Source organism: Maylandia zebra, linkage group LG11 (assembly GCF_041146795.1).
Source record: "Maylandia zebra isolate NMK-2024a linkage group LG11, Mzebra_GT3a, whole genome shotgun sequence".
In the NCBI taxonomy this organism is placed as follows: domain Eukaryota; kingdom Metazoa; phylum Chordata; class Actinopteri; order Cichliformes; family Cichlidae; genus Maylandia; species Maylandia zebra.
The window spans coordinates 19,827,014-19,849,324 of NC_135177.1; the positions used below are offsets into that span (position 1 = coordinate 19,827,014).

The window sequence follows — 22,311 nt, forward strand, 5'->3', positions numbered from 1 at the left end:
ATCATTCTGGTAAAAGTTTATTGTAGTTTCTTCAGACCAGAGGAATTTTTCAGATCTGCACAGGCTCTTTTAGATGTTAGACATGTCTGATCTGACCTTCTGGTTCTTTAGTGTTTTGCTGTTTTGCAAACCCTTTGTATATACATTTATGAAGGTGTCTCCTGATTAGAGACTTTGACAACAATAATCCTGTGGTCTTGCACTTTAGCTGTCTTCCGTGGTCTCCCAGGTATTTAGATCCTGTTGAGATCTTTTTTAACAATGGTAATCATTTGGCCATTCCAAAAGTTTTTCTCTCTGATAAATTTATTTAGTTTGTAAGCCTAATGATGACCTCCCTGAATTACACTGACGTTTCTTTGGGGATGATGACAATGAAAAGCTATAAAATCCAGTTTCAACAACTGATATTATGTCTGCTCAGTTTGTGTTGAAATCACACAATTACCCTCCTTTAAACATGAAACTACTTTTCAGTCAATTAACAAACTAATTTTGAGGAAATAGATGTATATGAAAATGGCTGTAATTCCTAAATAGTTAGTTAAAATTTATTTTTAATTTAAATTAAAGCTGAAAGCCTGCATTTCGGTTTTCTCTTGGTTGTTTGATTTTAAATCCATTTTCCTGGTTTACACAGGCAAAGCCAAAAAAATGTACAGTATAATAGTATATTTTTGCATTTCACTGAATATTTGAATGCGGCTGTTTAGAAATTATACTATACTATATCATAATATTTTCTCCAAAAACATATATTTGTGCCAACCCATAAAACCCATGAAGCTCTGCTTTTTCAGCTACCTAAGTATTAAAATTTGGTCATAACTTATTTCAGCTTGTGATTTTGATGGTAATCTGGGGCTCATAGTAGCATTTAAACTGCTACTATGCTATTAATCTTAATATTTTCTATGCATGTATTAGATGTGTTGCATGTATTGCATTATAATCAAAAGTATTACCCCATTAATATCACAGTATTACATATTTTAACCAAAGTATTGAACTGATATAAACACTTTTTTTTCTACCAGGTTCGTAGCAACCTAAATACTATTATTTCTAACTAGCTTTCCTGACTAATGCTATGTTATTACTGAGCCAATGAAGATGACTCTTGTTGTAAATGCTGTCAGTTCACGGATTATCTGCCCAGCAAAAGGACAAGTGTATAGTTGTGAGTGCGATACTTACAGCACACCGACTACTTGTTACGTCAGCACGTGTTATGCCTGTGCAAAACTCCTAGAGTAACCCTCAGTGGAGAGTGTAACACTTACAGCAGTGTGTGGCAGTGTGTGGCTGAGCTGTCTGCTGGTGGGAATGGAGGTGGGGGTGGAGGTGGAGGTGGAAGGCTTGCAGTGGCCCTCGCTGCCTGCCCTGGGTCGGCGCCAGGGGCAGGGAGGGGGGAGCAGTGCAGGGCTGTCCACACATGAGCGCATGCTCTGCAGATGGGTCAGAACAACAGCACACACTTCACACACACAGCATGCATGGAGCTGGGCAGGCCAGTTATATCATTAGTGCCATGCAGTTTAACATTTCACAAAAACAATGCTTGAAGTGCACTAAGGACGAGGGACAGTACTTTTTATTAGAGAACACTGGTGAGCAGTTAGCCTGTGTAGTTTCTTGCACTCGTTTTCTCATGCCCCGTGAACAAGTATAATCTTAAGCACTTGCTCACACTTAATACATGCATAAGACCATTTTAAACAGACTACTGCTATTTATGTACTCCTGCATTTATACATTCAGAACTTTTATGCTGATTGTTAAAAACCTAATTCTGAAAAAGTTGGAACTGAAAAATGTAAATAAAAACAGATTCCAATGATTTACAAATCTCATTAAACTCATATTTTATTCATAGTAGAACAAAGAAAATAACCAACCCATGTCAAATGTTTAATCTGAGGGATTTTACTATTGCATGACAAAAATTAGCTCATTTTGAATTTAAAGGCAGCAACTTTAAACATTTCTTCATCTACAGTACACAATACAACCAAAGGATTCAGAGAATCTGGAAAAATCTATGCAAAAAAGACAAGGTTGAAAATCAGCATTGGATGCTCTCTAAGGCAGCACTGCTTTAAAAACAGGCATGTCACAGAAATCACTGCATGGGCTGAGGAACACAGCTCCCTGTGCCATCCACAAATGGATGTTAAAGCTCTATCTTGCAAAAAGAAGCCATATGTGAACATGGTCCAGAAACGCTGCTGTCTCTCTGGGACAAAGATCACTTAAAATAGACCATGTTTGGAAAACATGGACTCTGCATCCTCTGGATTAAAAAGGAACGGCAACAGCTGACTTGTTTTCAGTGCTGAGTTCATAAGCCAGCGTGTCTCGTGGTATGGGGGTGAATCAGCGCCTATGGGATTGGTACCTTTAAAGGGACTATCAGCGCTGAAGGTTATATACAGTCCTCTCCACAGAAGTCCAACAATTGGTCTCTCTGGTTCCCAGCCATTTACTTATTGTAGCTAAGCAAAGAGGAGATACCCATCCCAACTTATTTTTTCTGAAAATGGTGAATTTCTTAGTTTAAATACTTGATGGTTTTTATTTTTTGCTATTGTAAATAAAATATGGTCTTATAAGATTTGCAAATCATCACATTCTGCTTGTATTTGCATTTTACACAGCATCCAAAAATCTTTGTAACTGGGTTTGTAGAAACTTCTATCTGCGAACCACAGTATTCCTGATATAACCTCAGTCCTTACACCTCTCTTAGTCCACTTCAAGAAAACAAATGTGCAGTGTTAGTTTAAATGATCGAAACAGTGACAAAAATATCCGGAAATTCAACTTCCACAAATAAAATGAGACATAACACAGCACAGCTTAGTCAAGTTGAAGTCATGCTCCTATGTGTCACGCACCTTCTGCTCAATAAAGTGACAACAACAAAGTGAATTATGTCATCACGCAGCTTCGGACAATTTGTGTTTTTTGTCAGCGTCGTTATACTAAACATGTTTTGAAAGTGTAACTTGATGTGGTGAAATTCCGACAGTGATCTGACAAAATGGAAATGTGGAACTGGAAGAAAAGTGCAATGGCAAAAGGAGCAACATGCAAAAAAAACCCACAGAAATGAACACCACCCATTTAGAGTGATTTCAGCTCCATCCTCCTTACCTCGTGTCCCAGCAGCGGCCGGGCCTCAAGAACTTTCTTGGCCTTGTTTTCCTCTTTGACAGGAAGAAGAGACTTGAGGAATTTAGGAGGTTGTGGGGAGAGGACTTTAAAGGGGCTGGCAATAAAAAAGGTCGAACTGTCTGGAACCAACCCTGTATGGGAACATTCGGTGTTAACTCTAAGTCAGAACGGAACGCTTCCACACACGTGCTTTTTCTGAGGTTACCTGAACTCTCCTTTTTAATGGGTGTGGTACAAAGGGAGCCGTCCTGTGGATTACAGTTGGTGCTGTCCACACGGTCACAGTGATCCTGTGATTACAGTCACAACAGACCACAGTCATCACACAAATGTACTCTTGCATGACAGTTACAGAAAACGTTGAACAAGAAGCCCGACGCACCTTACAGTCTTCATCTTCACAACCAGTCAGGTCTGTTTTACTACATAAAGACTGGAGAACAAGAAATAGGACAGTAAAATTATGTGTATAATTTTATAGTCAAGTTATTTCCATATGGCCAGCAGGACATGCAGTGAGTGATTTCTTTAATTACTTGCTGTACATTTGGTGTGCTGATACTCCTCCTTAAGTGTCTCCCCTTGGCAGCGAGTGATTCCTTCACTGTCACAGCCTGCAGAGACCATTAAACAAAGGCAAATTTATCTCTATACATCATCCCTAAATAATTAATGATTATGATGTACACTAAATTACATTTTTTACTAAATTAGATTGTGTTACTGCGTAGGTTACCTGTCGTAGCCTCTCCAGGCTAAGGATGTTCTCCACCTCCAGAACTCCCCGGGTGTATTTTTCTATGTAAGTTTCTCCATCCTGAGTCTCCTCGCTGTCCCCACGAGCAGCCATGAGAGCCAAGGTTTCCCTCTCCTCTGGCTCCTCCGAAGCCTGGAAGAAAAAAAAAGGAAGGAAGCTTAGAAAGAGAAGTTAAACTCCAAACACTGATAAAACAGAAGCAGAGTTTCCAACATACCTTTGGTATGTTGGAAACTATCTCATAAGTCACACTGCAGGAGTAAAGCATGTTCTTTAGCGACATTCTTCTCTTGAGGCTCTGAGTGAAACTCTGTAAGAAAAAAAATATTCAAATTATGTTGATCATTAAAACATGACAGACATCTGTAAGCCTAATATGTTCTTTGGGCTAACCTCCTTTGGTTACATCTAGAGTTTCAAGTATTAACCTGTTTGTTGTAGATGTTGACAGCAATCCTCTTGCGGAGCACCAGCTCCATGGAGGCAGGGTGGCTGAGCTGCACCGTGGCTTTAATGATCAGGTAGATGCGTTCATTTGGCGACGTGACCCGGTTGAGGTGAACAGAATCATGAATGGATGAATCCCAGGAGCACACTGCTGACACCTAATGAAATTTCAAACTTGTGTTTAATTTATTTAATTTCACATTTATCTATAGAAAGAATGTGTGGCAGTGGTTTTGTGACAGCACAGGGAGACACATGGATTACGATGGCATACGTGGACCGTAGCTCTGGGTTTGTCTAATTACCATTTAGACAGCATTTAGCGCAACGATTACTGTAGGGTTAGTCCTGCTCAACATCACACAAAAAGGAATAAAGATTAATTTCATTTAATTACTTCCTACCACACATGCTGCAACCCATCCAATTAGGCACACATAATTGTAGGAAAAAAGTTGCCCTAAAACCCTTTTATGTGTCAATTTGTGCAATTATGTGAGGAGAAAAACTTTATAGCAGCAATTTAGCAAATGAAGATAATTTAACATGGAGCCATAGTAAAACCAAAGACACACAAATTTATATGTTTAACAAAAATACTCTACAGAGTTGACTTACTTACAGTACATTCATTACACTATTGGATATCTGTGAGCTTCTCTAAGTAAGTAAAGGGAAAAGGCAAAAGAATAATAATGCATCATTATTATTATTATTTTTATTTTTTGACAGTTTTGGGCCTCCATAGAGTCTCTGAGTTGCCAAGAGAAACCAAATTGGAAACACTTTAATCTTTTTTTTTGTCTATGATTCAACTCAATTCAATTAAAAAATAATAATGTTAAAGTATTTTTGACCAGGAGAGGGCAGTAAAGTAACCGTTGTTACTTACCTCCTCATCACTGTGCCTAATGATAGGTAGATAGAAGAACTGGCTGCCGTGCTCTTTGGGCAGTATAGAGTTAACGCCTGCAGCATGTGGGCCGGTCAGCTGCTCGTTCACTGTCAGATTATCCGCTGGTGGCGTACAAAAAGAAGGCCATTTGCATTTGTGAAGCCAGCGAGGAGTCTGTGAAGTAAAGTATGTGTCTGCCTTACCATTTAAATCCAGGAAGAGTACAGGAATGTGAGCTTCCATTCCTGCAGGTGGAGTCCTACAAGCAGTTGAACAACAGGGTATTGGTTCAAAAATAAAATTAAATAAAAGGCAACAAGAAGTTTTCATTTCTGAATGTTTTGTTTTGCTTGTTTTCACCAGTCTGCAGGAGCTCCCGGGATGCCACTACCAGGTGCAGGTACCAGCACTGCATTTCTCTCTTCAGTCAGCCCGACCCACTGCTCCACCAGCCGAGCTTCACGCTCAATGTCCTCCTCTGACTTCTCTACATGCAGTGAGAAGGATAGAAGTTAAAAAAGAAATGTTTAAAAAAATGAGCAATCTTGTGATCAGGGCCTAAAACCCACCCTGTTTGTTGATGATTTTCTTGATTTGTTCGTCAAGATACTCCCGACGTTTGATTAGTGCATCTGACCAGCGCTCTCTAACACAGTTGAGATCCTCTTCCTGGAACCAAACAAAGAGCTGAATTAATGCCAGCTGGCTCAGTGAAGCAAAGGTTCTGCTACAGGGCAGAGTGAATTGTTACCAGTGGATGATGAGCGTGCACTGGGCTGATTTCTCTGAGGGAATACTGTAACTGCTCCCAAACACCCCCAGCTAATACTTTGGAAAAGTAACAGCTTTACCAAACCCAAGATGTTAAAAAGTAAAAGTCTTAAGCTCTCCAATTCTGGCTATAAAACAAATGTGATTTCACTAAATAAACACATACACAAAAGCTCTCCTTATCCCCCTTTTGCAATCGCACTCATCATTCACACTCGTTTGCATGCACCTCCTCGCACGCAGCCAAAGGTCCCCAAAGTCCTACCTGAATACATGGGAAGTATTTCTCTGACAGAGCAGCAGAGAGTAGATTCCCCTCTGCAACATCCCCAATCCCCGAAATACCTCAGAGCCAATCATGTTACGCTTCTGCAATCAGCACACTCTCACAATGCAAAGTACTGTAAATCATGCAGCCATGCAATGCCCAAGTGATTAATTGAGGCGTATTACTTCTGCAGCTCTTCAGTAGTGACAAGCAAACAGTAGCATTAGTGCGCAAAACCTGAGGGGAAAGGCAAGAGAAGGCGGGACAAGATTCTGGCAGACATGCTGCTCCCGGAAGCTCAGGGTGAACCTGTAATTTGTTCGTTTTTATTCTAGGAGATGCCAAAGAGTTGTTGGTGCGACTGGTAATCACAACACATCAGAATACATCCACGTGTGCAGCTGATGCAGATGCTGTTTAATAAAGCGCTTCTTTAGTCGGCAGGGACCTCCTGCCTCTCATGCCCTCAGCACAAGGCCTAGTCACAAACACGTGATCACATCGGTTGGTGTCCTTCATGCTGCAGTGTGAACTAAAGGGTGAGCAGCAGCAGCAGGAGACTCGAAGGGTACCTGATAACTATCCATATCGTCTTCCACCTCTCTCTGGCAGGAGAGAACACACTGAGTCAGATGTGGAGAAGCAGTAAAGGCCTTCACTTGACACGTCAGATGAAACCAGTTGTTTCTCATCTAGCTTACTGTGAATTTCAGTGACGTTTACATCCATGCTCACATACTTTTTTGAGTAAATAGTTATATTTATAACAAGAATTGTCAATTTCATAGTTAATTGGAAAAAAAAAAAAAAAAAAGGGATTCTGTGACTACTGAATTAACAAGCAGCCCCTTTCTATACCCCACAACAGAACTGCGACACTAACAAGTCTTTATTTTCTTGACCAACTCTATGCTGGCTGCCAGCTACCAGGATGGACCAGTCTAGGCATGAAAGCTGAGAAAGACTAAACATAGTTTGGCTGAATTGGTGTAATATTGTGTCTTTGTGGTATGAAACAAGTAGAATGTTCCCCAGAACATCTTCCTGTTTTGATACAGAAACATCTAAAGGCAAATTACCATCCTAATGAAGCCAGCACAATAGGCTCATAGTCAAAGTCCATTTGTGTGCATGTGGAAAAACGCAAACATGTGCATTTTGCAGACCTGGTAGCTGTCGAGCGGTCTCTGTAGTTTGGTGGAGCGAGCCGACACACACCCAATAGAGACAGACAGAACAGCCTCCACCAGCAAGGGCAGAGTGCCTGAGTTCTGGACCGGTTTCACGGACACCTGCAGTCTCCTGGAGTGACCCTGTTTGAAAGAAATCATAATCACATAATTAATTTTTATCCTCTTAAATGTGTGTTTAGTCTAAAGCAGCCAGCCCGACCTGAAGGAAACCTCCTTCATAGTTTTTCTCTGACCTGTCGGAGTTGGAAGACTCCTCCTGTGCTGATGTCTTTCCCAGGTTGCAGCTCCACAGATGCATACTCTCCCTGCTCATTAAGCTCTTGGATGGCGATCCACAGCTCGATCCGGCGAGACACGTCGCTCCACCTTGAACATGTAACAGCTGGGATTAGAATCAATTTTATAGAAGTGCAAAAATGTCAGTGCAACATGTGATGCATCCGACCTGTCCCGGAGCGTCTGGGTCTTGGCTTCCAGTGCATCCAACTCCCAGAGAGAACGACCATTCCCAGCACAGCGATGACCCCACACTTCTATGGCCAGCGCTCCATCTGATATAAACTCTAAAAACTCATCTGTCACGTGCACAACGTAGTCCTGGGAAAAGAGTTTGGGGTAGAGAAGATGAAAGTTACTAACAAAAGTTGCAAGAATGTAAAATGTCTCCGAAACAAGGCATTAAAAAAAAACCTCGAATGAAACAACAAGCAGCTCATTTTTCCAACCTTGCAGTGATCAAACTGGACCGTGAACTGAGCATCTGGGCTTCGAGGGGATGGTCTATCTGGGCTGACCATGGGAGGAGCCACAGTGGGCTCACCATGCTCCCAGAACATGTACTGACAGAAGACAAAGTTGGACAGGTTGAGCGGCAGTCCTGTGGCATCCCTGATCCGCACCTACAGCAGCGAAGACAGGATGAAGATTGAAGACTTTGATGTTTTTTTAGAACTGAAATCTCGCCGTGCACCGCCTGCACAGATCCGTTTTGAAATCTTTGGTTAAAATCCACTGATGGTTCACTCGTACCCTGCAGGTGAGCCTTTTGGCCATGTGGACGATCTCTCCGTTGGTGTCCATGACCTCGTAGCAACTATTTTCACTGGAGTTCTCCGAAGAGTCGTCCCCACTACACAGGCGCTCTGGTACAGCTCCACTCACTCGCATCAGCTCAACGTGCAGCCTGCCTGCTACCTGTACATACAAGCAGAAGGAGTGGGACAAAACCTAAACCGTTTGAGAACTAATCCATGTATCCAGAGAAAATTGGCCATTTTTTATTCATTTTAACCAGTATGCTGATTTTTGTTGGTCTATATCTTTTCATATGGACATAAAAGTACTGTGAATTATGAAAAGCTTTTAAATATATAAGGACTAAAAGAATAAGACTAATTGTACTAACAGCCCACATGAGAAGTGTGTGATCTAGTACCATATCTTCATTTTATTAAGCATTAACTAGTAAAATAATAAAATCAGGGCTTCAAAAGGGGAATTCACGAACACAATGACTGACGTCACAGACAGCAAGTCTACAGTGTGCCCTTACCTCTCCCTGCTGGCTGATGATGGGGACAGCGTACTGCAGCTTGACATCATGGAAAAGGCACTCGAGAAAAATGTTGGCCACCCCAATCAGGTTGTGGTTCTCTTGCGCCTCGTAGAAAGGATCACAGTGCTTACTGCTTGCTTTGTTATACTATACAAAGGAAAACAAAAGAACATACTTTTAATTACTTTCCCGCTTCCTTACTCATTTTTGCCTGTCTCTGGTCCTTTGTTACTCACCGTTTCCTCTGTGCCCTCTTTCCAGTCTCTGTAGTGGTCTCTCATGTCTACAAGTTTGTTCTCCAGCTTTTCAATGGTCCAAACCTGGGTCCCCTTCCCTTTCCTCCGCACCTGAATGGCTGGCTCGCTCACGATAGCGCCACGCTACATTAAAGTGTCACATTTTAGATCAGATTACAAGATATTCACATCCTCCCTAACCCTAAGCTTAACCGACCAAAACACTGAAATAACCGAATGAAGTGTAATCGTTTCAAAAAGGTTCAGCAGTCTGACCTTACGGTTGGCGCTGAGGTTGGCTGCAGGAATCTGAAGGGTGACCTGATAATCGGTGAGTTTGTTCATCTCCTCTGCCAAAAAGTTGGCTTCTCGCACCAAAGTGTTGGCTTTGACAACCTGCTCTCTGAGTCGGGAAAGGCTCTGGCGAAAAAGCTCATCCCTGTCACAAAGAAACAAATACACAGAGACGCATTTTATAGAGTTTGATCTTCTCGTGTCCTGAGTGAGTAAAAGAATCATTAATTCCTTCCACTCAGATTTGACTTCTTTTGGCATTTTTATGGTAGAGAAAATTGTGCACTATAGTTTGTATTTGTGTGGGCAACAACTATGTAAAAGTAGAAAAAAATATACATCTAAATTATTATATACTAGTTTCATCTGTGGCTACGTATTTATAATTTTGAGTAGCATGCCTATATATTTTATATGTATGAGGCATCATATGTGTGTGCGAGCTACACTAACCGCTCCTCCGTCCACAGTCGCAGCTTGCCGTGCGGTGCGTGCGTTGAGAACGTGAGGCGGTCGCTGCTGCTGCGGTGATGCTGTGAGGTTTTCTCTGGAGACAGCTGCTGCCGCAGCGACTCCAGCTCTCTTTCGTACATCATCCTTTGCTCCTCCAGGGCCGTACGCTTCTCCTCCAGATACTGCTTCTCCAACACCTGGACCACATTCTGCATGGGGTCTACATACAATTAAAAACAATTAATTGTATGTATTGCAATTAAAAACTTATTAAAAACATGCACTCACTGTCTGTTGTTAGCTACACCGCTCTGTTTCAGCTGCTTGTTAACATAAATATCCAATCAATCAATCACACGGCAGCAGCTCAGTGCATTTAGGCATGTAGCCATGATCAAGACAAAGAACAACTGCAATGTGAAGTTACTCAACAGAAATGCAAATATTAGTTATTATCAGTATCATCACAGATTAAACTACTGTTCTACTCATGAACACTCACTGAATTAATATTCATGAGCTGCTAGAAACTGTTTTTCTTCTGAGAATAACTTCATTATTTGTGGCATTACACATGGATACTGTAAGTCAAATAGAGAAATACTTTTTTTCCCTTTATTCAGAGGATTAAACCCAGTAATACAGGAATGGTATTTTAAAAGGATGTTAGGATACAGTCAGAGTTTCTGGAATGAGCTGGCAGTTCATAAAATATGTACATGGTCCCAATCATACCATTGTTTCCAAGAGTCTTCATTATGACCTCCATCTGGGCAAACTCATAAGTGTAGTCTTGCTCAGAAGAGGCCTCGCTGGCTGTCTCGATGTCTGCCTCGACAAAGCTCTCTCTGGGAGATGCTCTCTCCAGCTCCTTCAAACGGTCCCGCCGCTTTCGTTTAGGCAGATTGATCCTGGAAAGCAGCGCAAATATCCAGTCAGTGACTTCATAGCTGTTCACACGCTTGAATGTGGCAACAAAAACAAAGGACTCATACCTGAAGAAGTGATTATTTCCCCATAAGATACGGTCTCCATGCCACAAGTGTACTAATGAATCAATCATAGTTCCATTCACACAGGTCCTGCAGAGAACATACATTTATATTTTATTGTTGAAGAATTGTATTGTAACCTTCAGGTTTTCAAGGGGAAGAAGCAGGCTAATCCGAGTAGGAACAATGGTTTTTTAGGGGGAGGGAGACATGCATCTGATATCAAAGTGAGGGGCTCAGATCATGAGATTCCTGTGCAGTGAGGTCATGTGAAACTCTGAGGTCCAGTCATCCAAGAGCGCAGATCACAGGCAGAAACACAGACACTTAGTATGTTGGAATAAGTTGCACGACAGCTCACCTGGCATTCCCTACTGGCATCAGGGTGACATCACCATCTGGGCACACCTCCAGGACGCAGTGCTCTGGCTGTATCCCGATCCCAAAGAGCTGGATGTCCTGAGATGTGTCTGCACCCACACGCGTGTGCTCCTACACACAGGTGCAGGAAAGATTAGGGAAACTACATTGGCAGATCAGGATGTAATTACATCTCACCCTTCTTATCCAAATGTTCTGGCCATAACCACAAAAGGCTGCTACCTTTTATCTACTGAACTGATTTGAACTAAAGTAGTGAAAAAAACAATAAACACAAGAATACGAATTTGGGAAAATGACAACTAGACATAAAGAAAAATCAGGCCTAAGCAAAAAAACATGTGTGCCGAGGGGGCGTTGTAAAACAAACATCCTAGCTTCTAAAGGATGTCGTACCCTGCAGCGAACGAACCTATTTCACATTACCATAGTCATTCCACACTGATATGCCAGGCTGGCCTGCAGGAACTAGACAAAGGCCTGTTGTTCTGTAAGCTGTGCAGATTGCTGTCTCACATGCCTCAGCGCTCACACATCCAACTAGACGGCTGGCTGTTCCACTTCAAAGTCCAGACCTGCTCTTACTGAACTTCTCTCACGACAACATGTGTGCTTCAGTGTGTGTTTCAGGGCCTCTGTCAGTGCTAAATATTACTGCTGTGGTATGTGGCGCATGAAGAGACTCACTGTGAGTGCTTAAATAGTAAACTGCAGTATTAGCGAGTGACTGAATAAGTGACTAACTGGGTCTTTGTGGCAACTAATGAAGAGTACAAGGGGATCTTTTTGGCTTGTTTTCCACCATATAGGCGTTCTGGTCTTTTGCAGTCACTATGAGCAAAACGCTACAGTGATTATAATAAACATCATAGGAACATCTTGCTCTATAATTCTGAAAGTTAATTCACAGAGAATTAATAAAGGACAAGTGATTAGGTTTCACTATAGGACATAAGATGACATGAAAACACAGTAACCAGCTGTGTCCCCAGCTCTGGTCTGGGAGCATTTCATCAATGCTAACCATGATATTAGCCACATTAGCTCATTAGCTATCAAAATGCTAACACTGACATCACAAATAAAAGAACCAGTCCATTTACCAACTGTATACTTAAGTCTCACTTTAACATTAGGCACTCGATTTTCTAAACCCCCCAAAAAAATCATACAAATATATGTCTGTAAAACTTTATTTTTTTATTAAAAATGTCCTCTTGGAACTTTAGGAATTTAAATCAGTTTAAATTTAATATTTAAAATCACTGGGATAATCACAGAAATGCAATACGGCAATGCAGTGTGAATAATCTCTATCTTTTTTTCTAAGAGACTCTTAAACTTAAGTAACAGGGCAGATCCAGGCTATGTGTTTAAACTAATTAGACTCACTGTTAAAAACAAGCTGTATGCTATATTTGCATTAAGCAAAGAAATTGTTGAGTAGTATATAATCCAGTGTGATAATATCAACAGATACTTTGGGTCTTGGTCCTCTAGCATCATATTGTAAACCTGCTGTAAAGAACCTCGGTGCTTTCATTGATTCCTTTCTGAAATTAGATTTGCAGATTAAATCTGTGCCCTTTTAGCTTTTAGTTTCTTTTTTTAAACAACCTTGGCAAGGATATCCATGCTTTTATCACGCCCAGACTGGATTCCTGCAGTTTGTTTTTTATGTCAGCTTTTGCAAGGCACTATTATCATGAATGCAGTTGGTCTAAAATGCAGCTGCTCGACCCCTGACTGGTAGACAGACACATGAATGCATTTCATCTATCTTAGCATTGATTAGGATTCATTTTTAAATTTTGTTCACTTATAAGTGCTTGCATCAGCATATCTCTAAGTAACTATTCGTCATGTTACAATTTTACATGCTCAGTGCAAGACCAGGTGACTCGACTGGTGACTTAATTCTAAACACCAAACTAGCTCTTACAGCTAACTGATCTTTTGCAGTTGCCTAACTCTCAGACTTAAACTTAAAAACTTATCTTGTCTTATGAACCTTTTTACTTTAGGTCTAATTTACGACTGTGTGTTTCTGTAAACACTAGAGATTGATTTTAATTATGTTAATTACATTCCTTATTGTTTTTAAATTACTGCCTCCTAATTGTTTTATTGATTTCTGTGCATCACCTCGGATAGTGCCTGTTGTGCTTAAATTTGCTTTATTAAAAAAAACGGCTTGACTGAGGAGCTGAGCTTGGAAAAAAATGACATTGCAAAAACAGCATTACCTTCAGGTAGTAGACCAGCAGCTCATTTAGGGCAGGATCAGCATTCAGATTGACCAGGAAACACTTGTCTTCACCCACTTTAATCCCAGACGTTTCCAAGGAGATGCCCATGCTTTCCAACTGCTTCTGACGCTCCTGAGAACATGGATAATAACAATGTAGCTGTTCATATAAACACACTAAATTAGAGTTGAGGTTTCACAGTTTTCATGAGTAAGGAGTTTACAGTGGCAATCTCCTCTGTCTTTCTTAGCTTCTCCTCCCAGGTGACTGTCATCTCTTGGATGAGTTTCTCAGACTCCTGCAGTTTCTCCTTCAGCTCAGGAGCCTTCATGGACTGATGGGAATAAAAAAAATGTAAAAAAAGGAGAATAAGTCAGAGTCAGATGTCTGGCATAATTTATTCCTAATTGAACAGCATCTGTGGTTCAACCTCTCTTCTCACCTCGGCCTGAGAGAGCTGAACTTTCAGCTTCTCCACCTCTTCCCTGAGCTCTCTGATGATCCGAGCGTTGGGGTCTTCATTCACAACGGCATGGTTGACGATTCTCTTGGCCCTGTCGGCGTAACGTAGAGTGGACAAAGTCTCCTCATAATTATCAGCAGCTGGACTCACCGTTGCTATCATGGCGGTCTTGCTGTTTCCGCCAAGGTTGTCCTGAGTTTAAAAAAAAAAAATCACAAGAAGCTGTTAAAATAGACTTTCATGACAAGTTACAAAAGAACAACCCAAACAGAACGTGGGTCAAACCTTCAGTAGCCAGGTGAGCACTGAGTCTCTGTAAGGCACAAACTTGGCCTTCCCCTTTCCTGCAGACTGATCAGCCAAAGCAGAAATCACACATCCTAATGTGGTGAGAGACCTAAAAACCAAACAAAGATACATTTAACCTGATAAATGATTGGACTTTATATACAGCTCATATACAAAATAAAAATGTTCTCACTTGTTTATATTGCTTCCTTCTTTGAGTCTCTCCCCAGCAGCTCCAGTCTTCGACACACGTTCACTTCCTGCCAGGTCAACCAGACTCATTTTGCTCACTTTCTCCCCTGAATTCTGTTGACAGTCACAGTGTGCCCAGACAAATATATTTAATTAATAAACAAATGTTTGTCCTTGTGAAAAAAATGATTGTAAATGTGTGTGAAATAAGAAAAAACAAAAAGACTTACTCCAGACTGTAGATCATAGAGCGTTTGCGTGACAATGATACTGAAGACGGCGTGTGATCGGCTGCTCTCCTCATTCATGTTGGTGGCTGCAACTGTGCGAGATTTGTTCCCCTCTGACATCAACACCTCAATGTCCTAAAAAAAACAAAAAAGAGGAAGGACAGCAGAACTATTTAAAGTGTTTTTCTTGCTCAGGCTTTGAGCACATTTCGGTGGCTAAATCTTTAAAATGATAGTTGTGATAGATGTGCACATCTGGCTGTATGCCACTTCATTTAATTGGGTCACAACTGAGAGAGGGCCAAAGCTGTGGGAAATCCATTGGACTAATATCAGGCAGAGCAGAGCGCAGAGGAGCAGGGCGGAGGTGTTTAAACGTAATTATGGAAGGGCCTGCCAAGGCTTGGCATACGCACTACACAAAACCCCATGACTACATCCCACATCAGGAATATGTGTCACTGGAGTCTCTGCGCTTGGGAAGGTTTTACACAGCGAGGTTATTCCAAATGTAAATCAGTGGTTTGGCGACTGAAGATACAAAGTAATTTCTTCTGGATGTTATAAATCATGTTTATGTGGCTCTGATAGAGGGTGGATATCGCCTCATTTCTGGTCGCGGCATGATGACAGACGGGTGAAAGACTCACCTCAAAGCTGGTCACAGCCAGCTGAGACAGACCGTCCACATACGGACCAAAGACTTTGTGTTCCCGAACTTTCAGGGACTGTCGGCTCCTTCAAAAAATAGAGAAGGCAACACAATGAGTAAAAGAGAACAAAGAAGCACTCTGAAGAAACTTAAAATCTTTTATTAAATACATACAAGCTGTAGTATGGAACTGTAACATATACATGAACATTTATAAGAATCAAAGCTTTTTCAAAGGGTCATTTTGATTAAGCTTATCAGCACCAAATAGATTTCCTGTGATTCACAATGCAGCAGTGCTTTAAATCTGGTGTTTGTGGTAACATTCCCACATTGGCACACCAGTAGAGATGGGTTCACAACAGGTTGAGAGCAAGGCCAAACAAAAATACACACAGGTGTGGATTTTTCTTGTTTAAGGCATACACCATGGGGAATCATCAGCAGTGTAAACTCACTGGACACTTTATTAAGAACTTGCTTGCTGGACCCCCTCTTATCTATGCTTAATGGCATAGATTCAACAATCTACCTATGATTCAACTTCAGGGATGTTCAGCCCACATTGACTTTAAAATGCGGGATTTGAATCTCCCGTTCCACCGCATCCCAAAGGTGCTCTACTGAATTGAGATCTGGTGACTATGGAGGTTATATGAGTAAAGTGAAGTCATGTTCACAAAGCCAGTTTGAGATGATCTGAATTCTGTGTGGTCTTTTGCGTTTGTGGGCCATCTGCTTCAAGGTTTGACGTGCTGTGTGTTCAGAGATGCTCTTCTTTTGTGGCAGGCACCTTACTGTAAATTGCGCTACATTTAACACCAAAAAGCATGCCCTATGTTGCACCCAGTGTGTGTGTGATAGTTGCTAGGATGGTTTATTTATCTGGAAAGAGAAGGGGAGATGTTATCAGAACAAGTGCATAATTGGCAGGGGTGGAGAGCTTAAAGATAGGAGCTAAAACTTTGTTTCTATCCTGTTGTTCTTTACTCTGAGGACTACTCTGAGTGTTTAGAGCTGAGCCCCACATACTCCTGCTGCACAATAATACTGGTATTTTAGCGAAACACAGCTGAACTGAAATTCACAGCGCGTCACATGGAAGATCCCAACAGGAGACAGATACAAGGATAGGTCTTGTTTTCCTTTTTACAGTGAGCAGAGTGGGCTCCAGTGTTTCAGGCTTTTTAGCTATATTTCTACACAAAGACCAGTACACAATGAAAACATCTCTGCATGTCTGTTTTTAGCAGTGAGAACATGCAAGGCAAACTCTGTAGTCACTACTGCATAACATTTGTCCATTAACATGAGCGTAACAATATCTTAGGATTAAGGCTAGTCAAATTAGTATGTGCAATATTCACTTTCTTCTTCAGACACACAACCAAATCACGTCCACCCTTGACTCCTGTATAGCTCCGCACCTTTGATGGAGATGGCAACCGGTTTAATCACATTTATTATTGTAAACAGATTGCTTGGAAGATTTCAGCTTTGTCTTAGTGCCATTTTCTCACCATCTTGATACATCAGACTTGGTTTGAAGATGTCTGTCTGTCAGTGGTCTAACCCACCCCTGCTTTATACAGTACTACAGCTAACGTTTATTCCTATAACTGACAGAGTAAATTAGGATGCAAGATCAAGAGCATCTGGAGGTTACTATATACGTGACAGGAAGCTGCATCTTTTGACATCTGCAACTCACAGAGCGCTGCACTGTAGTCTGTTTCTGGCGCTCGGCTCGCAGCAGCTCTGACCGCTCTCTCGCTCACGGCTTTACTACCAGATCTCCCCGAAACATCCCCATTCACAGCTCACCCTTCTTAGCAGTCTGTCTGCCAACCCACATCACACCACAGAGGCGAAGAAAGCAGCACTGTCAGAGGACGACACTGGCTGCTGTTCTGCAGGAAATAACTGGGTTGAGCTTCCTACTCACATCATTCTATCGCCATCCCCCCATCCTGGGTACTAGACACAACAGAGCTATAAAAAGAGACACAAACCAGAAGACAATGCGAGCTAACGGACAGATCACTCTCTACTTGAGCTGGAGAGACTGAAGAGAACGAGAAAACAACTCCATAGTTTGTGAAAACAGCTGCGTCTTGTCGCCCCCAGGTCCGAAAGCTGCTTCGGTGAGCTGGAACATGTGTATTTTTAAAAGCAAACATCAAACTCACCCTTTGGGATCCAGAAGGTCACGGACTTTCTCATTGTAGATCTCCATGTAGGAAACTTCCACCTTAAAAGAATGGCCTTCGTTTGTCTCCCTGTGGACCCTCTCAAACAACGAGCAGCAGAGTCGAGGAATTAAGCCTGGCTGCTCTCCATTGCCCATCATGGAAAAGGACTTGCCTGAGCCTGGATGCACAACAGAGTCACACATAAGTTGCCAACTTCAGAAAGCGAGTTAACTACACTTAACTAAGTGTAGTCTCTGCTATGGCCACAAGTACATCTGGAGAATAATTGCCATCATCATCGTGTTGCAAAAAACGAACATGTAAAGAATGAGTCTCCAGCTGTGCCAGCAGCTGTGTCAGGCCACATTTGTGCTTGCACATTTGCATATACTGGGTGTACAATGGATTTCCTTTAGCATGTTAGCATGCTAACATTTGCTTATTAGCACTAAAAATTAAAGGTGATGGGAGCACGTTAAAAGTGAAACTTCTTAATTCATTTCAAATCACTTCACATCATTATTTACGATTTGTGATCTAAGTTAAACTAAGACTGTCCAGAAGTGTCGTCATCACTCATGTGCTGCTTGCAGGATGTTGCTTCAACCAGATGATTATATCGGATTTGTTTTCTTTCTTTCTTCTAACTGATGAGCGTGCAGGTGTGTCCCTCTAAGACAGGAAGCAGGAAAAAATAGCTAATGTGCTTTCAGGGCGAGGGAGGAAATGAAGTCATTCAGTTACCTGTTTGTCCGTAAGCAAATATGCAGGCGTTATATCCCTGGAATGCATTTTCAAGTATCCCCTCTCCAAGGCACTTGAACACCACCTCTTGACCTTTCAGAGAAAGACACGGTCACCATGGAGATTATGGTAAACAGAGGAATAATTGTGTCACACAGGGTCAGAGGCCACGTCCTTTTAAGGATCCAGCCTCTGAGTTAATACACAGTTATACTGTATAAGCACTATGATCACACATACTGTTTGGCTGTCTTAGTACTAAAAAAAAACTCTATAAATGGAGTGACAAGGGGCACAAAGGGCCACGAAACAGTGAATAAGATTCATGAAAGGTGGCAGATTCCTGTCTGGTCATGTGGAAAATGCAGAGCTGTGTAGAGAAAACTCTTGTGCTGCTCACTGTCATGCCCCTGCTCAATGGCCCAGCTGTTTAATGAGCTAAATAAAGCCTTGGCTCGGGCCCTTGAGGCAGCCCTTAACTGAACAGATTGCCTTGTCGGTTCAGCACAAAGGAGATGTAAGCTTAACATTTCCATCGGCTAAACAAGAGTTATTTGACAAACACAAAGTATCCTCAATTATTATGTAAATCCGCCTCACACTGGCAGTAATAATCTCTTTTATGAAGATGTTACAGAAACTGCAGCTGAGGAGAAAGAAGAAAGCGACTTTACCGGGTTAGCCGGTGCACGGCAGTGTAACAGTGGTGGATAAATACATAAACACAATGATAAATGTGTGTGAACAACTGTGATGCCACTATAGCAGACATACGAGTCCAGACAATACAAACACAACTGCCTTGTTGATTTTAATTCATTCACTCAAAATGCTAATTTTCATATACACCTGTACTATACTCTGATTTGCATGATGCAAAAACAGCCTGCCATCATGCAGCGAGCTTCTTTGCCCTTGCAATGGTAACATAAAGCTCTGCAGCAGGTCTTTGCGTGGCACATAATTTGAGCTCTCTGGTTGAGTAAAGGATTGTTTTTCTGTTTTTTTTCCTAGCCTTCACATTTGTGACTCACCGGCATATTTGGGAACGTTGGACTCATCCATGGACCAGAAACAGTGGTCAAATGCGAACACCTGCAGAGGCGACAGCACAGGGAGTGTAAACACACACTTGCCCAAGCATGTATAGTACAACATAAGCCAGTCTCTCTTAGTGGTGGTCGTCTTCTAAGGTTCACAGGATTGATGTGCAGTACCATGTAAATCAGCAGGACTGAGCTTGTCTGAGTGAGTAAGAGGAATCCTAACTGAGCATTGTTCGAAGTAATGTTAGTTAAGACCGCATCATGTCTGTCTGTACAAATTCACTCTCAGCTGTTTTGTCATAGTGGCTGGAGTTAAACGAATTCATAAATCAGGGTCAGCGCTCCCCAGAAGAAATTCCAGCACTCAGTGACCCTCATCTCCAAGGAGACAGAGGCATAGCTGTTCCACTTGGTGCGGGCTGGGTCTTAGCCCTCTAAGTCCCACAACACAGACTTCTGCAGCAGCATGCCCTTCTATCACCCAGGCACCTGCAAGTGCTCTGGATACATAACACACAGAGAGGATACTCTTTCTGGGGAAAGAGCATTAGTCAACAGCCCCTCACAGACAGAACAGCTCCTCTTACAATGTATCTGTTTATGCACTTGACTCCATATTTATCTGCTGTATCGTTCTTAAATGTATCCTTTAAGCAACTGCAATGCAAGTCACCCATTACATATTTTTGTTTGCTGTTGCAACACCTCATTTGCCTAATTTCTAGAAATGCATTACCTGTGCCAGCGCTCAATCCAGAACCATTCCCACACATTTCCAACAAAAAAACAACCCCCCCAAAAAAGACTGCAGTTGTCATGGCACCATGTACTCACTGGACCCAAGAGTTGGAAAGACTGAAATCAGCGAATATAGGAGGGGCTACTGCAGGAACTTCACTGATGTTTGGGAGATGCAGCCCACAGATATTGTATTGCCAAAGGAAATTACCCTGAGATTTGTGATAATGTAATGCTAAATAATATCATAACATTTTCTCCATCGATGGAAAAGAGGTTATTTGTGTTGATTCAAGAAAGAAGCACTAGGACAAAAAGTGTGGCCTGAACTCGGTAATGGGAGCTTTATATATGCTTCTCCCTCCATTTGCCTTAAACCTTTAAAATCAGATTAACATTTCAGTCTTGATCTGATTTTTGAAGTTTTTAGGCAGATTTTTGGTTGCTTAAGCAGTCATCTAGCTTGTATTTAGGATAAAAAGCTTAAAATTATAATCATTATATTCAGGATTTTAAAAATGCATTGCAGATTTTTTCGGATTATCGTTCATATGTTTTTTTCCACATCTGTATTATTGCAGCCTATCTTGGTCAGGACCAAAAAGTCCACATATTTTGTTCGCTTGTGTTTTTCTGATGTTAGAAGAGTAGCTGCCGTCCTGTCAATGGTACAATTCCTGGCTTTAGTGCTCTGCCAAAACACTTTTCTCTACACAAATACCCCATAATAACTGACCTTTAATCATAATAAGGGCCACTGGCCAGGGAAGCAGTGGTTGCACAGTCAGCATGGGAAGCACTGAGATCACTGAATGCTTTGAAAGCAAGACCTCCTCTTGTGACTTCAGACAAGTGAGTGGGTGCCATTCAAAGGAACAAAAGTGCCATCATTCTCAATTAAGGCTGGTTTGGTAACTAGGGCTTCAGCCTCCTTTGGCCTGTCTCTGTCGGGCCTGAGGGTGTGACTGCACCACAAATTGTTTTAGACTGGACAATTACTATTAATCAGCAGTGCAAATAATGATGCAGCTGAGGCGCACAAAGCCCTTTTTGTCATTTCTAGTATGAAAACTGTCCGAATGTGATTGGACTGCAGCGTCTGTTTCCCCAGTAGACGGCAGGGAGAATTTGAGTGGCACTATAGCTCAGCAGACAACCACGTGCTTGTCTAGCTGAAAGGTATTATAGGGTAGCTCGGGTTCACAGGCCCCAGAGACCATGCACACCCGTGGCCCGGACTAGTGCTCCCCTTGGTCCAGCCAGGGGCTGACTGTACTGAGCACAAAGCCCGTCCCTGGTGTGTGAAACATCTCTGAGCTAGTCACCAGCGTGTTGTCAAGGGGGGGGGGAAGTGGGGGTGCACTCCAACAATGCAGCTTTGAATGTGCGCACACACTGCCCCAGTGTCCGCGCTCATCCCTCTCTCATTGTAACGCCTTTGTGGGTGTTCACGAGATCTTAGAGCGCTGACACATTCACACGGACATCTATCCGGCTCCTGCTGACCAACCAAACTACTAAAACACCCTCAGTCATGTCCCTAGAAACAGCAGTGGACTGAACTGTGCAGGATGTCTCTCAGCTCCTCGGGGGAGAAGCGCTGCTTGTCCCGCATCCTGCTACTGAATGATCTGTGAAGTCACTATAAATGGAATTCAGCTCTGTTGATGTCAGCAGGTTGTTTTGTAGAAAAAGAAACAGATAAAACATACATACCTTAGGTTGTTTCCTGGTGAGATTGAGGGGAAATAGTAGGAACCCAGCAGATGAACCAAAAACAGAGAAAAACACAGAGAAATGAACATAGTTAGCAAACAATTTCACAGTCAGAACTTGATATCCACAGTGCTCTGAAAAAAAAAAGAAACGTGTAACCTCAGTTCTTTCTTTGAAATTCCTTCTTTGACTTCTTTCACTCCTATCATTTTCTCACTCACTCATTCATTTCCACATTGTTGCTTTTCCTGGTGGGAGCTGGTGCTGTGATTGGGTTCATAATTGGGCCAGTGGAGTGTGAGGAAGGGAAGAGATTTAGGATTCAATGTCCCACTGACTCTGCTGAATAAATAGCTCTTATGCCTGTGGACTTAACACAGAG

The 22,311-nt window shown here is 42.0% G+C and overlaps 1 protein-coding gene across 5 annotated transcripts in view; it reads right to left on the reverse strand.

The window, feature by feature from the left end:
- kif13a (kinesin family member 13A) overlaps positions 1 to 22,311 on the reverse strand; it is a 39,115-nt gene that overhangs the window by 5,803 nt on the left and 11,001 nt on the right. The window contains exons 3-38 of one of the 5 annotated variants that reach the window (XM_012925090.5): positions 21,930 to 21,942; positions 19,464 to 19,524; positions 18,430 to 18,522; positions 17,683 to 17,863; positions 15,492 to 15,579; positions 14,842 to 14,976; positions 14,613 to 14,725; positions 14,417 to 14,528; positions 14,111 to 14,323; positions 13,892 to 14,002; positions 13,666 to 13,800; positions 11,400 to 11,530; positions 11,042 to 11,128; positions 10,782 to 10,957; positions 10,047 to 10,266; positions 9,576 to 9,738; positions 9,300 to 9,443; positions 9,061 to 9,210; positions 8,538 to 8,702; positions 8,234 to 8,407; positions 7,954 to 8,105; positions 7,742 to 7,874; positions 7,482 to 7,628; positions 6,888 to 6,920; positions 5,846 to 5,945; positions 5,637 to 5,763; positions 5,480 to 5,535; positions 5,274 to 5,398; positions 4,363 to 4,539; positions 4,152 to 4,244; positions 3,914 to 4,066; positions 3,723 to 3,791; positions 3,560 to 3,610; positions 3,383 to 3,467; positions 3,157 to 3,308; positions 1,284 to 1,448 (exon numbers count right to left, since the gene is read on the reverse strand). In XM_012925090.5, the coding sequence (XP_012780544.3) occupies positions 1,284 to 1,448; positions 3,157 to 3,308; positions 3,383 to 3,467; positions 3,560 to 3,610; positions 3,723 to 3,791; positions 3,914 to 4,066; positions 4,152 to 4,244; positions 4,363 to 4,539; positions 5,274 to 5,398; positions 5,480 to 5,535; positions 5,637 to 5,763; positions 5,846 to 5,945; positions 6,888 to 6,920; positions 7,482 to 7,628; positions 7,742 to 7,874; positions 7,954 to 8,105; positions 8,234 to 8,407; positions 8,538 to 8,702; positions 9,061 to 9,210; positions 9,300 to 9,443; positions 9,576 to 9,738; positions 10,047 to 10,266; positions 10,782 to 10,957; positions 11,042 to 11,128; positions 11,400 to 11,530; positions 13,666 to 13,800; positions 13,892 to 14,002; positions 14,111 to 14,323; positions 14,417 to 14,528; positions 14,613 to 14,725; positions 14,842 to 14,976; positions 15,492 to 15,579; positions 17,683 to 17,863; positions 18,430 to 18,522; positions 19,464 to 19,524; positions 21,930 to 21,942 (4,483 nt within the window). Of the gene's footprint in view, positions 1 to 1,283; positions 1,449 to 3,156; positions 3,309 to 3,382; positions 3,468 to 3,559; positions 3,611 to 3,713; positions 3,792 to 3,913; positions 4,067 to 4,151; positions 4,245 to 4,362; positions 4,540 to 5,273; positions 5,399 to 5,479; positions 5,536 to 5,636; positions 5,764 to 5,845; positions 5,946 to 6,887; positions 6,921 to 7,481; positions 7,629 to 7,741; positions 7,875 to 7,953; positions 8,106 to 8,233; positions 8,408 to 8,537; positions 8,703 to 9,060; positions 9,211 to 9,299; positions 9,444 to 9,575; positions 9,739 to 10,046; positions 10,267 to 10,781; positions 10,958 to 11,041; positions 11,129 to 11,399; positions 11,531 to 13,665; positions 13,801 to 13,891; positions 14,003 to 14,110; positions 14,324 to 14,416; positions 14,529 to 14,612; positions 14,726 to 14,841; positions 14,977 to 15,491; positions 15,580 to 17,682; positions 17,864 to 18,429; positions 18,523 to 19,463; positions 19,525 to 21,929; positions 21,943 to 22,311 lie in introns of all 5 variants that reach the window. The other 4 variants (XM_004541458.5, XM_012925098.5, XM_012925105.5 and 1 more) reach the window with 4 other exon arrangements.